The following is a 13,828-nucleotide window of genomic DNA, read 5'->3' on the forward strand; positions in this document are numbered from 1 at the left end:
ATTATGGTGATATTAGATGGGAAGACGCAGGATCTTCTACTACCACTACAAAGTAGAAGTATTGGCTTTGATAAGTATAGGAGCAGAGGAAAGAATGGGGAGGTAAAGCATAGAATATTAAAGCCTTTTTAAGATGTAAGATAAGAAGAAACTCAAAGTGAATGGCCACTATTCTCTCAGTAAAGTATAAGGTGAAGGCCTCTCTTGAGGATATTTATTGTATATTATATTCTGTTAATATACTGATGTGAAGATCTAGCTCATCTGGCCTCCACTTAAGTTAGCAACTCAAATACATCCATTCTGTCTTCATTTTGATCAGTATATATTCTGGCAAGTCTGAGGCTTCCTCAGTTGCTTAGATTCCACTTAGCTCCTTCCCAAACTCCTCCCTGGTTCGTCCCCTTACACTCTAGACTCTGCCCTTGTTCCTTCTTTCCAGAGGCTTTAAAGGTTCCTGAATCCTGAAAGAACTTTACTTAATCATCTATGATTCTGCCTTGCTTAGTCTATTGCATGTAATTATTGGCAAATTTTTATGAGCCATTATAGATTGTTCTGACATGACATTTTCATGTTGTAAACCATTATTCTCTAAGTCTAAAACTATGCTCTCTCAATCTCCTAACCCACTTCAACACTATAGTTTTACACACACACACACATTAGGCAGGAGAAACTGATGACCTTTTTGATTTTTGTATTGGCCCTTTAGGGAAACAGAAAGAACAAATATGTCATCCATTTTCAAAGAACTCACAATTTATTAAAGATTTGACATGATGTTGAAACATAATCAAAAGTAAAAATGTTACAAGCATGTTAACAGTAGCAAAAAATATTAGAGCAATAACAGTGGTAGCTTCTTGACAACAATTTATTGTTGACAACAAATAAATCTTACACAATGAAAAAAAAAAGATAGCATATCGATATCATTAGAATCGTTAGGCCAAGACATTACATTTCTAGAACATGTTATTTTGAACAGGCACTTGCCACATTTCAACCTTGGCAAGACAAGAAATTTTCTGAGGCTGAACTAGACAATGAATTATTTCTGCATTGTGAAATAAAAAGTATGAAAATAAACATAAATCAAGCTGCTTACAGATCAGAGACTTTCTTATCTGAAAAAAAAATTCTTGCCATATGTATGTATATACATATACACATATATCTGAGATCCAAAAATATATTAATGCTAAAAATATTTTGCCTAAGATAAAAATGCTTTTTAAAAAGTTGTCAAAATTCTTGCAATTCTAGAAACCATGAGATTAGTACTGTTGTCTTTATTATTCTATTTTCTTTGTCATTTATGAAGATAGATATAGCTAAATATTAAGACATTTATATAATCCACTAAAAAAAGATACAGAATTAGTTAACAAGAAAGGAATGGTATATGGACATTGTAAAAAAGTCAGTTTTCATTAAAAACATAATTTATATGTAATAAAGCTATGAGTATAAGCAATATATACATATATTTTTAAATGCTATTTCAATAATTTGTGAAATTGATATATTTGAGAAATAAGTGGAAAAAATTAATTTTTCTATTTATAAAAATAAATCCTCTGAAAAAGCATTTTAGGCTGTCATTTGCACTGGAACTTTTTATAGACATGCTTAAGGCTGACTATGAAAAATTAATAATTGGATGAAATGTTAAAAAAAAAAAGGAAAAAGTCTAAAACAAAGTTCAAAAACATTCATAATATTTATATCTTATATACTAATCAAATAAGCATTTTTCAAGATAACAGATTCATTTTAATTCAAGTCTTGGGCATTATTTTGAACTGAAAGGTGCTCTGAAAAATGGTACAAATGATCTCTACAGTTAGGATTCAAAGAAAGACATCTTTTGAGATATTTTCTGACTGAAAAAGTTTGGGATTCTTTTTTTGTCTCTACCTTCAACTCAAACTATGTTAGAAGGTACATAAACAGGTGAAAAACTGACTTTAATATAATTTATGTTGTTCACCTCATGTCGACTTTGAACTTTATGCGTGTTCAAAATGTACTTTTAACCTTTTTATAGTGGCTGAACAACAAATCCAATGAATTTACTGGGAGCTACTTTAGTTCATTCACAAGTTTCACATCTTCCTCTTTGGTAGAGTTTTTGTTTTCCAATTTTTTTGCCTGTGCCAAATTAACCCTATTTAACATATTAGTAAAAAAGCATCTTCAATACCTGAATCTCTTAATTTTGTCCTTTTAAAAAAGTCTAAAATATATCTTATTACTTCTAAAATACTCTGAATTTCATTTTTCAAAAAATAAAAATTTCTCTATTCTATAGCTCTCACATAAAAAGTATCCATTTTTATCATAATTATTTGATTTGATTTGATTTACAAATAAATGTTCTAATTCTCTCACACATTCAAAACTACATTTTTAGTTCATACATCTGAAAACTAAATTTAATTTTACTTAAATTAAGTTAAAGTTATAGATCACATCTTAAACAAATGAATATAATCAAAAGCTAAGAAGCTGCTAAGAGGCAAATTAGACATTTCTGAAGAATATTTGAAACTATTATAAAAATTAGCTTTGCTAAATTCCAACTGGTAGATGAAGTGAATGGCATTGTTGTAATTGAAATTAATTGAGACTTAACATTCAACAGAAATGTTTCACAGATATAAATACCAAGTTATAAAGATTTAATGATTGACATTATGCTTTCAAATAATTTCTTGAAAATAAATTATTTTATTCAGTTAGAAATAAAATCTTAATTTACACTCAAAGTAGTGATTTTACTTTTAGTGAGGTGAAAAATCCACTAATAATTCTAAATAGATACTTTAAAATCAACCTTTTCTTAAAAGAATTTCTGGTTAAAAAAAACCCTTTCCATTTACATTTCTTAAAACTTGTATATATTAATTTAAAATGTATATACTTAAATAGTGTTGTAGAGGCAATATAGAAAATGTAACTCAAGTTTATATAAGCATTTTAGAAATCACTCTTGATAGAGAAGTCTAAATTTAGTTACTTTTCATTCTTCATGAAATTTTTTTCTTGAAAAATCAAATTATTCAAATTACTAAAATAACTACCAAAATTGTTTTTCTTCCTGTTCATTCTAGTACTAGTAAAGAAAATAATTGACTGGCAACAATGAAGGTCCTAGGGTTTAATGAACTAGATGCTGTGATGAATCCAGGAAAAGAATATGATCACTGCTTGTAAATTTATATTTCAAGAAGCTTAAAGGGAATTTTAGCTCTATACAAACTTTGTAACTCTTTTCAAGAATTAGACATTAATTTTGAAATATATACTTGGTTATCTATCATAAATATGGCATACTTCTCCAACTATGGTTCCATAGAGTTTCTGCACCTTCATTTTAGTTACTCTTCTTTGGAAGTAGCATTTCATTCCTTTCATGACATTAAAAACTACCTGAATTAAAAGAAGTTAAGCAAACCATTTTATATAGCCTGTGGAATGTCCAATGTTTCACTTTTACGATATGACTTATACTAACAAAGAATCGGTTTGACTATTATTTTCTATGATTCTGCATTGCCAATGCACCAACACATTTCAAAAATCAGAACTTGAGAGACATACATAAGGAAACATGTAGGAAGGCTGAAACAATGATCCATTATGATAATGGTTATCTCATGTGGTTTTACTCCAGAAGGGTTTTATGAAGCATTTTTCTCATTCGTTTATGTTTTCCCATGGAATCCTCTTGTGGCCTTCTTATGGTCATGTCGAAGACTTCGAATTGTACTATTGATGGCAGCCACACATGCTTTCCAATCATATCCAGTTTCTGTAAGGTCATAAGATGGATAGTTCTCCTGAAGAAAGTCTGATGGCAAAAACCCCAAACATATCACAAATTATTCTGTAATACTGAAGTATTATGTAGAACAAGTTTAAGATTTATTCATACTTTCATAGTTATTAAAAATGTCTACAATTATAGCAACAACCTCTATCAATTACAATTATTCAGCTATGACTGCATGAAAATCTGTTTGGACAAACCACTTGTCAACATTCAAATGGCAAGACATATCTTAATAAATAATATCCTAGTGACACAGACTTGTGGAAGTCTATTACCAAAAAAGGAAGTGTGTGTGTGTGTGTGTGTGTGTATCTAGATGTAGCTATAGATAAAACATGCTTCTAAAGTGAATAGTGATGTAAGTAAATGAGAGCTAGAAGACACTAGCCCCAGTTTTTAGAAGGGGTTAACAAAGACAATGAAAAAGTTGGTCATATATATCTGTGATCAGTAACAGATTAGGGAGCTTGTTCTCCACGTGGGTCAATCAGTTTTATTTCATTTCTTGGCCATAGTTAATAGTCAAGGTTTTGGGCATAAGAATAAATTTAAAACACCTGTTTTGCTGATGATAAATATATAATATTAGTTTTTAACACAAGGAACAGCAAGTATATTTGGTAGTTTTAGAACCATTATGTGATGATTTTTCTGATCTTTGTTCTATTTATATATTCAATTCAAATAAAATAAGAATTCCTATACTCAGATCCGCAGGAGGCTGACTTTTCCTAATACTAAAAAAAAAGATCCAAATGTTTGGTCGTTAGTGGAAATGGAATTTTCTTTTCTCTTATCAATTTTAAAAATTAGGCACATTCCATGTTCTTTTAGCAATTATTTAAGCTTTTGTCACTCATAAATTTGTGTTTCTGGAAAATCCTAATTCTTAGGGTAACAAGTCCTAATGTTTACTACCAATTAGGTGAAATCACACATAAAATTTCATCTAAATCTGGAAGACATCAGCTAGTCCAAACTCCTCATTTTGCATATGAAGAAACTGTGCCTAAGGAAGGTCAAGTGACTTTCTTTTTTATTTGTTATAAACTTATCTCACTCATTTAAAATAGTACTCTCTTCCACTGTGCTAATTTTTCAGGATTCAGCGAATAGTCAATGTTTGTTTTTTTCATACTACTTGTGATTTTATAGATTTAACTAAAACCACAAGTTCTTGCCTTTTCCCTAACCTGGAATGAGCTAGTCTTTCATTCCACATTCATATAATATATATCTATGTTTCAGTTGTATCACTTTTAATCCATTAATTTAGGGATTTACAGAAGAAACATGCCTTCCTTCCACCTAGTGGTAAAAAAGGAACTGCAACATGTTTTTGGAAAAGAGTAATGGTAACAGTAATTTTTCATGCCTTTTATTCATTCAACAATCCTGTATTAAGTTCCTACTATTCGTTCTAAGTTCTAGGAAAGAGATGAACACTAATAAAAATTAATAAATAAGAAACAATCTTCTCAATGAGCTTGAAAACTAGTAGGGGCGTATGCTGTTATGGGCCAGAACTCTGAACTTGAAACAAAGGATTCTTACAAGGTACTAAGTCAGTGGAATTGAAGAGAAAATGGTTAAATCTAGTTTGGCATTGATTTAATCCTACAACAAATAATAGTTTCCTAGTGATATAATGATTAGTATATACTCAGTGTGGAGCATATAAGCTAGGAGCTTTAGCCAGGATGGACATTCGGAGGGAGCTACAGGCAGAAGCTGGCAGAGGCAAAGGACTGGCGGCAGGACCTCTCAGAACGAAGGAGAGATGTGTTCACTCAGCCAAGTTCTGATGTCAAAAATTATTACCAATTAGGGAAACTCAAGGAAAAGTTCCAAGGAACAGGTGACATTAGGAAAGTTACAAATTAAAAGGGAGATAGGAGGGAGTACCAAAGACTATGAACAAAGGCAGGAAAATCTAGGATGTACATGACAGTTTTTCTGGAGTGTGATGGAAGAGGGTAGTACAAAACACTGACAGAGAAGTGGTACAGTGGAAAGAGCTCCAGGCCTGAGTCAGGAAGACTGATCTTCCTGAGTTCAAATCTAGCCTCAGATACATACTAGCTGTGTGACCCTGGGCAAGTCACTTCACCCTGTTTACCTTACTTTTCTCATCTGTAAAATAAGCTGGACAATGTAAGGTTCTTGTTGGTTTTCTGGAGGTCTTGGAGCAGCCTTCTTTTCAATTGAGTAATCACCACGAGAGTAGCCAGGGAAAGTCCAAATTCTTTATTGTCTCCTTGCTTGGGGCTGGGCAGCATTCTGGAGAGCCTTTGAGACTGGCCTTGGTTTTATTGGGGAAGTGCAGGAAGCCAGCCACCACAGTGGTGTGAGATGAAGTGAATGAATCTGTCTCTCCTTGGCTCCGAGAGCTTGAATTCCAACCTCCAATCCTCTTGTCTTCTCTGACTCTGACCCTGGTCGAATTTGTCCCACTTTATATGCTCTATTTTAATTACATCATCATAGGTGTGAATCTTGTAGAACTATATTAAGTACTAAGTACATGTACTGAACTAGAGAACTATTAATCACCATGCTAAAATAGATAACCATTGTATTATCAATTCCACTGAGTTAGCTCCTCGTAAGAATCCTTGTTTTAAGTACAGTAAGGAAATAGCAAACCACGCCAGTATCTTTGCCAAGAAAACTGCAAAATGGGGTCATGAAAAATTAGACACAAATAAGTAACAATAATGAGGGTAGAGCTAGAGGGTGCCAATTAACAAAGAAATGTGAATATCAGGGTATTTTTACTCAATAGATTTGATGAAATTAGACATGCATAGAGAAGTTCAATTTGGCAGAAGTGAATAAGATGGATTTTTCTTTGGGGGAGTGAGGAGAATTTCCCAGAGAGAAGCACTGAAAAAAGGTTATCCTAATCATCTGGGTGAGGATAATAAGAAGCTGTTGTAGGGTGGCAGAACTGGAAGAGAGGAAAGAATAAATGTGAGACAAACTGTAGCTAAAGAATTGACAAGGTGTGGTAACTGATTATGAAAAGTGCTGTCCAAATAAGTTTCCTTAAGCATAGGCCCAATCATATTACTAATTTGCTCAAAACACTTTAGTCACTTTCTTATAGTCTCTGGGATAAAATAAAATAATCTTAACCTAGCATTTAGGACTCCCCAAAATTTGACTTAAACCTACCTTTTCAACTCTATTTCAAATAACTTTACTTTCCTTCACTTCATTTTATGTTCCAGCCAAAATGAAATAAATTTTAAATGAGACATGAAACTTCCTATCACTGGGCATACACACAGGTTACCTTCCATGCCTAGTTTCTGTCTTTCAGAATCCTTATCCTCCTTCAACAGTAAGTTTAGTGGAAACTGAGTAGATGCCCATCAATTGGAGAATGGTTGAATAAATTGTAGTATATGAATATTATGGAATATTATTATACTCTAAGAAATGACCAGCAGGATGATTTCAGAAAGGCCTGGAGAGACTTATATGAACTGATGCTGAGGAAAATGAGCAGAACCAGAAGATCATTATACACTTCAACAACAATACTATATGATGACCAATTCTGATGGATGTGTCTCTTTTCAACATTGAGATGAACCAAATCAGTTCCAATAGAGCAGTAATGAACTGAACCAGCTACACCCAGCAAAAGAACTCTGGGAAATGAGTATGAACCACTACATAGAATTCCCAATCCTTCTATTTTTGTCCACCTGTATTTTTGATTTCCTTCACAGGGTAATTGTACACTATTTCAAAGTCTGATTCTTTTTGTGCAGCAAAATAACAGTATGGACATGTGTACATATATTATATCTAACTTATACTTTAACATATTTAACATGTATTGGTCAACCTGCCATCTGGGGCAACAGATTGGGGGAAGAAGGGGAAAAATTGGAACAAAAGGTTTTGCAATTGTCAATGCTGAAAAATTACCAATGCATATATCTTGTAAATAAAAAGCTATAATGAAAAATTTTTTAAAAATAAAAAAATTTTAAATTTTTCATTATTAAGTTTAGGTGCCACTTCCACTATGGAACCTTTCTTGATTCCAAAAATCATAACTGCTGTTTTCCTCAAATTTCCCTATTTTGCTAGATCTCTCCTTTATACTCTTCACTCCCTACTCCTAATTTGCATTATACTTATCTGTGTATCACCCCCAAAGAATTCAAGTTCCTTTATGGGAAGTATTATATTCCCAAAGCCTATTATATTATGCACATAGTAGGTGCTTAACAAACATTCAGCAAATTAACAGAATAATAAAGTTTCAAACATGGAAATCTAGGTATCACTAACATAAAGAGTGACATCAAAAGGAAAAGTAGATTTTGATGCAAAGATTATAAACTCAATTTTAGATACATGGAAAATCAATTATGATGGGGTTATAGTTTAAAATCAAAAGAACTATATTTTCCTTATTAACCAGTGTCAATAATTGACAAGTGAGCTGAGGACAGAGCTTTGGCAAACAATGTTAGGAAGACAAAAATAAATGACTAGAGAGGCAGAACAGTATGGTATACCAGAAACTAAAGGAGAAGAATGTAATAGGAAGGGAATGGTAAACAGAGATAAATATTATAGTAATATTAAGGAGGTTTAAGTTTGAGAAATCTCATTGGATTTGATTATGATGCTACCTTTGAGAAAGCTATTTAAATAAAATGGTGTAAAGAAAAATCTGATTTTAAGTGGGCAGTAATTATATCAAAGCACTGTATTAGAGACAATTTATTCAAGAATTGTGTAGATGAAAAGAAAGATGAGTAGTATAAATATATGGATGGAATAAACGAATAAAGTCAAGGAATTTTTAGAATTGACAAACTCTGACTGTCAATGGATTAATTAAATGCCTCCATTTATGAAAGGGAAATTTATCAAGGATAAGAAAAACTAAAATGGCCCCTCTCTCTAGACTAGAAGGAATATGAAAACTTTGAGACTATTTTAATGGAGGGTAAAAATTACTTACATAACATAATTGTATGTCTAAAAAATTCAGTATCAACTGTTCAAAAAGCCAATAATATCAATGTTCAAAAATCTTAAAAAAAAAAAAAAAAGGTAAGCAAAGTTGTAAAAGTCAAACACAAAAATCCTTCATTCACATTATTATGTACTATAACAATAAAGATAAATTTTAAAAAAAGAAATGCCACTTAAAGCAACAAACTAAATATTTGGGAATTAACTTTAACATATCTAGACCTTTATAAATATAACTATAAAACTGGGTCAGCAATAAAGATCTTATAATAAGTCAAGGTGTCCTCAATATTCATAGATATATCAGACCAGTCTGGGGAGAATGACAATATTCTACAAATTAAGCAATCATAATTCAACAACTCATAAAATACTCCTTTATAAAATTGAAGACAATAAAAAGAAAATTTAAAAAGTTATAATTTTCAAGAGATTAAAATATCTCATATATTATATATAATATTAATATTATAATAATATATATTATATCTATAATGTTACTAATAACAATGCTGATGGAGGTAAGCATAGTCCCTATGATTGTAAAACACACTTCAAAGCAGTAATTACCTAAATTATTTCATACTGAACCAAAACCAGAATAGAACAGAAGGGAGACAGCAGAAACAGAGCCAATGTTTGATAATGCTATTTATAAGTATGGTAGTATACATTCCTTATATTGTAAGGCCCTGAGGTCTCATGATAGATCAAAAAGATGCCCTTAGAACAAGGAAAACCTTGGTTCAAGTCCTACCTCAGTAACATACTGGTTGCATGACTGCAGACTTAATCTCTCAGTATTCCAGGAAACTTTCCAATATTAAATAAGAGAGCACAGCTGCTGAGCTGCTTCTAAAAAGGAAGTTCCTCATGGGGATCTCCCTGAACTGATGAAATCCTAGGTATGACATATTAGGATTTATCAACACCACAGACTTCAACAAAATCAAAAAATGGAACATTTCATCAGTTTCTTGTCATCTTTCTTTCTTCTACACTCTTCTCTTCTACACTTCGCTACAGTAATGCTGCCTTACAGATTGACTAGCAATTCCCCTCCACCCACTGATAAAGCAAACCATCCAAACATTAACTCCCTCAAAGTACCTCAAATTATACCCATTAAAATTCTCATTTTTCTTAGGTAAGTATTAGGTAAGTATTAATAGGAAAGCAATGAACTTGATACACTCAAGTTTATAGAATGTGGGACCTGCTGTCAGGTGATTTGGGGAAGAATATCAACTCTGCCATTCATTCCCTACACCACTTTGAACAAGTCGACCTCTCTGGCCCTCAGTTTCCACATCTTCAAAATGAAGAGGCTGGACTAGAACTCTTCAATTCTTCAATACTCATATGAAAGTATTCCCTTAAAAGGGATCTGTATGTGCACAAATGTTTGTAGCAGCCCTCTTTGTAGTGGCCAGAAACTGGAAACTGAGTGAATGCCCAACAATTGGAGAAAGGCTGAATAAATTGTGGTATATGAGTATTATAGAATATTATTGTTCGGTAAGAAATGACCAACAGGATGATTTCTGAAAGGCCTGGAGAGACTTACATGAACTGATGCTGAGTGAAACGAGCAGGACCAAGAGATCATTATATACTTCAACAACAATACTATATGATGACCAATTCTGATGGACCTGGCCATCCTCAGCAATAAGAGGAACCAAATCAGTTCCAATGGAGCAGTAATGAACTGAACCAGCTACGCCAGTGAAAGAACTCTGGGAGATGACTAAGAACCATTACATTGAATTCCCAATCCCTATATTTTTACCCACCTGCATTTTTGATTTCCTTCACAGGCTAATTGTACAATATTTCAGAGTCTGATTCTTTTTGTACAGCAAAATAACGGTTTAGTCATGTATACTTATTGTGTATCTAATTTATATTTTAATATATTTAACATCTACTGGTCATCCTGCCATCTGGGGGAGGGGATAGGGGGAAGGAGGGGAAAAATTGGAACAAGAGGTTTGGCAATTGTCAATGCTGTAAAGTTACCCATAAATATAACCTGTAAATAAAAGGCTATTAAAAAAAAAAAAAAAAAAAAAAAAAAAAGGAAATTTATTTTCCCTTAGGGTTTCTGCACTAAAAATAGGGACTGATTATGAACTAAGGAATTTTTATTGGGAGACCTTTCTGTCCTTTTACACCAAAAAACCCTTCCTTCTATGTCTGGAGCACTGGAGTCAACAGCTCGGCATTGTATTTCTAAGAGGCTGCAGATGTCTGCCCCAGAGTAATATAATTTAGCCTTTAATGATTTAAAGCACATGAATTTATAACAATTATTATTTTCATAAGTCTTCATTTAAAAGAGCAATAATATTGATATCATTTCTAAATCACAATATGTCTGTTACCAATAATCTTTAAGGGTCTTTCTATATAAGCAGAAAAATAGAAACCTTTTTCTGGTTTAAATGTTGAATTAAATTTTATAATATATAACAATTGAACATCTGGAATTTTGCTGTTACAGGATTTGTAAGAACAGTAAATCTACATACTATCTTGAATCTGCTTTATGCACCAAGTTCATGGAATTACATATAGTTCTAACTTCTCAATTAGATTTTAAACCAAATATGAAAGATGGGAAGGTATTTGTTGGCTGTAAAAATTGTAATTCCTATAATACCTTCTTAATAAACTTGAGATATATATATATATCTCAAGTTTATTAAGAAGGTATTATATATATATTATATATATATATATCAAGTTTATTAAGAAGGTATTATATATATATATATATATATATGGAGAGAGAAAGAGAATACATATAGAATTCTTAAATTTCCATCCTATGCTTGCAACAGACTCAAAAAGTATATAAATCTAAGACACTTGCAGGTGCTTTGGACATAAATACAAAATTAAAGCCATTCCCTTCCAAGAACTTACAATTAAAAACCTTCTGTAGTGACTAGACATTTTCATGCATGACTATTAGTTCCCAGAAGATTTTCTGACTCAAAAATCTTAAAGAATCATTAGATCTAAATGTGATTTTTGGTCTTTCAATCCAACTTTTTTTCCTTCCAATGTTCTGCAACATCCATGACAAATTCAATTTGTGCTTCAACATTTATAACTCAGAGGTTATTACTTTTACAGCAGGTAACCTGCTTTCTTTCTTTCTTTTTTAAAAAAATGTTGTTTTACTTTCCCCCCCAGTTACATGTAAAAACAATTTTTAAAATTTATTTTTAAAACTCTGAATTCAAATTTTCTCCTTTCCTCCCTCTCTATCCATCTCCTCACTGAGGAGGCAAGCAATTTAATATAGGTTATACATGTATAGTCATTCAAAACATTTCCATATTAGTCATGTTGTGAAAGAAAACATAAACCACCTCCCTCTCAAAAAAAAAAAACCCTCAAGAAAAATAAACAAAGTAAAAAAGTAGACTTCAAAAGCTGTATTCAGATACTACCAGTTTTTTCTTTGAGGATAAAGTGAAAAAAAGGGGGCAGCACCACATGAAATGATAATATGAAATAGATTGGGAAAACATAGTGGTTAGTGACAGGGACCAACCATGACAATGACATGCATTAAAGATTACAAAAGTTTGTCATTTGTTATATTTAACTCATGGACTTAGCCAAATACAACTTAGCAAAGCAGCGTCATACTGATTAAGCAACTTTCTTTTGGGGTGGAGTGGGGGGGGGAACTTTTAATATAGAGTCAGAGGGAGGAAGGGGAAAGGGCAGAGTCTAGGAAGTGACAAGATAGATAATGAGAAGCTGAGATTATCTTAAGATCTGGGAAAATTTAGTTCCCATCATGAATTGTTTTAGATAGGCTAATAAGACAATTTGGGAAAACTGACCTGATTATGATTGCCATAGACACAAAATGGGCTCATTTTAGCAATTTTTGAGAATAAGCTGGTTTAGACTTCTTATCAGGGATAGATAGCATTTTTCATCATAAGTCCTTCAGAGTTGTTTGATCATTGTATTGATAATGGCTACGTCATTCATAGCTGACCATCTTACAATATTGCTGTTACTTTGTACACAGTCCATGTCACTTTGCATCAACTCATAGAAATCTTTCCAGGTTTTCTAAGAGAATCCTGCTTAGCATTTCCTATAGCAGAATAGTATTTTATCATAATCACATACTACAATTTGTTTAACCATTATTCAATTGATGGGCATTCCCTCAATTTCCAATTCTTTGCCACCAGAAAAGAGATGCTATAAATGTTTTTGTACATATATAAGTCCTTTTTCTTTTTTGGGACACAGTGGTTAAAATGCTATCCATTCCTGATGAGAACTCTAAATCAGCTTATTCTCAGGAATTGCTAAAATGAGTCCTATCCTGTGTCTATTGTCAATCATAATCAGGTCAGTTTTCCAAAATTGTCTTATTAGCCTATCTAAAACAATTCATGATGGGAACTAAATGTTCCCAGACCTTAAGATAATCTCAGCTTCTTAGCATATCTGGGATAGGGACCTAATAGTGATATTGCTAGGTCAAAGAATGGGCAGAGTTTTATAACCTTTGGGCATAGTTCTGAATGGGACCAGGTGAAGATTTCTCAAAAAGTCTATGAGATGCAGTGGATCAGACCCTAGGCCTAAATTTCAGGAAGTTGTATGATCCCTATTCTCAGAGGACTACAGGGTCTAAGCTTCGGGAAGTTGTGTAACCCACAGGAAATAGCTATCATTGCTGACCACTGGTCAATAATGGTTACTTCCTTTTCAGTCCATCCAATGAAAAGACTTGGGTGTTTAATCATATTCACTATTTCTGTTTTGCTATGCCAGGCACATGCTGGGAGATGGGAGCTGAAAAGATCTATATCTGCTCAGGTGTGTTTGGGCCTTTCCTTGAAAGAACTAAATAAATACTTCCTGTTTGTATCTGAAGATGCCTTTGAGTAGTCACTTTGGGTAAGGGAGTCTAGCCTCCATTCCTCCTACCTT

General features: G+C 32.6%; 1 protein-coding gene across 1 annotated transcript in view; it reads right to left on the bottom strand.

Moving 5' to 3' along the window:
• Nucleotides 1-740: 740 nt before the first annotated feature.
• BEND2 (BEN domain containing 2) overlaps nucleotides 741-13,828 on the bottom strand; it is a 42,730-nt gene continuing 29,642 nt past the window's right edge. The window contains exon 11 of the mRNA XM_012546841.3: nucleotides 741-3,859. Within this exon, the coding sequence (XP_012402295.1) occupies nucleotides 3,714-3,859 (146 nt within the window). The 3' untranslated portion in view covers nucleotides 741-3,713. The remainder of the gene's footprint in view (nucleotides 3,860-13,828) is intronic.

Source organism: Sarcophilus harrisii, chromosome 3 (genome assembly GCF_902635505.1).
Source record: "Sarcophilus harrisii chromosome 3, mSarHar1.11, whole genome shotgun sequence".
NCBI lineage: Eukaryota > Metazoa > Chordata > Mammalia > Dasyuromorphia > Dasyuridae > Sarcophilus > Sarcophilus harrisii.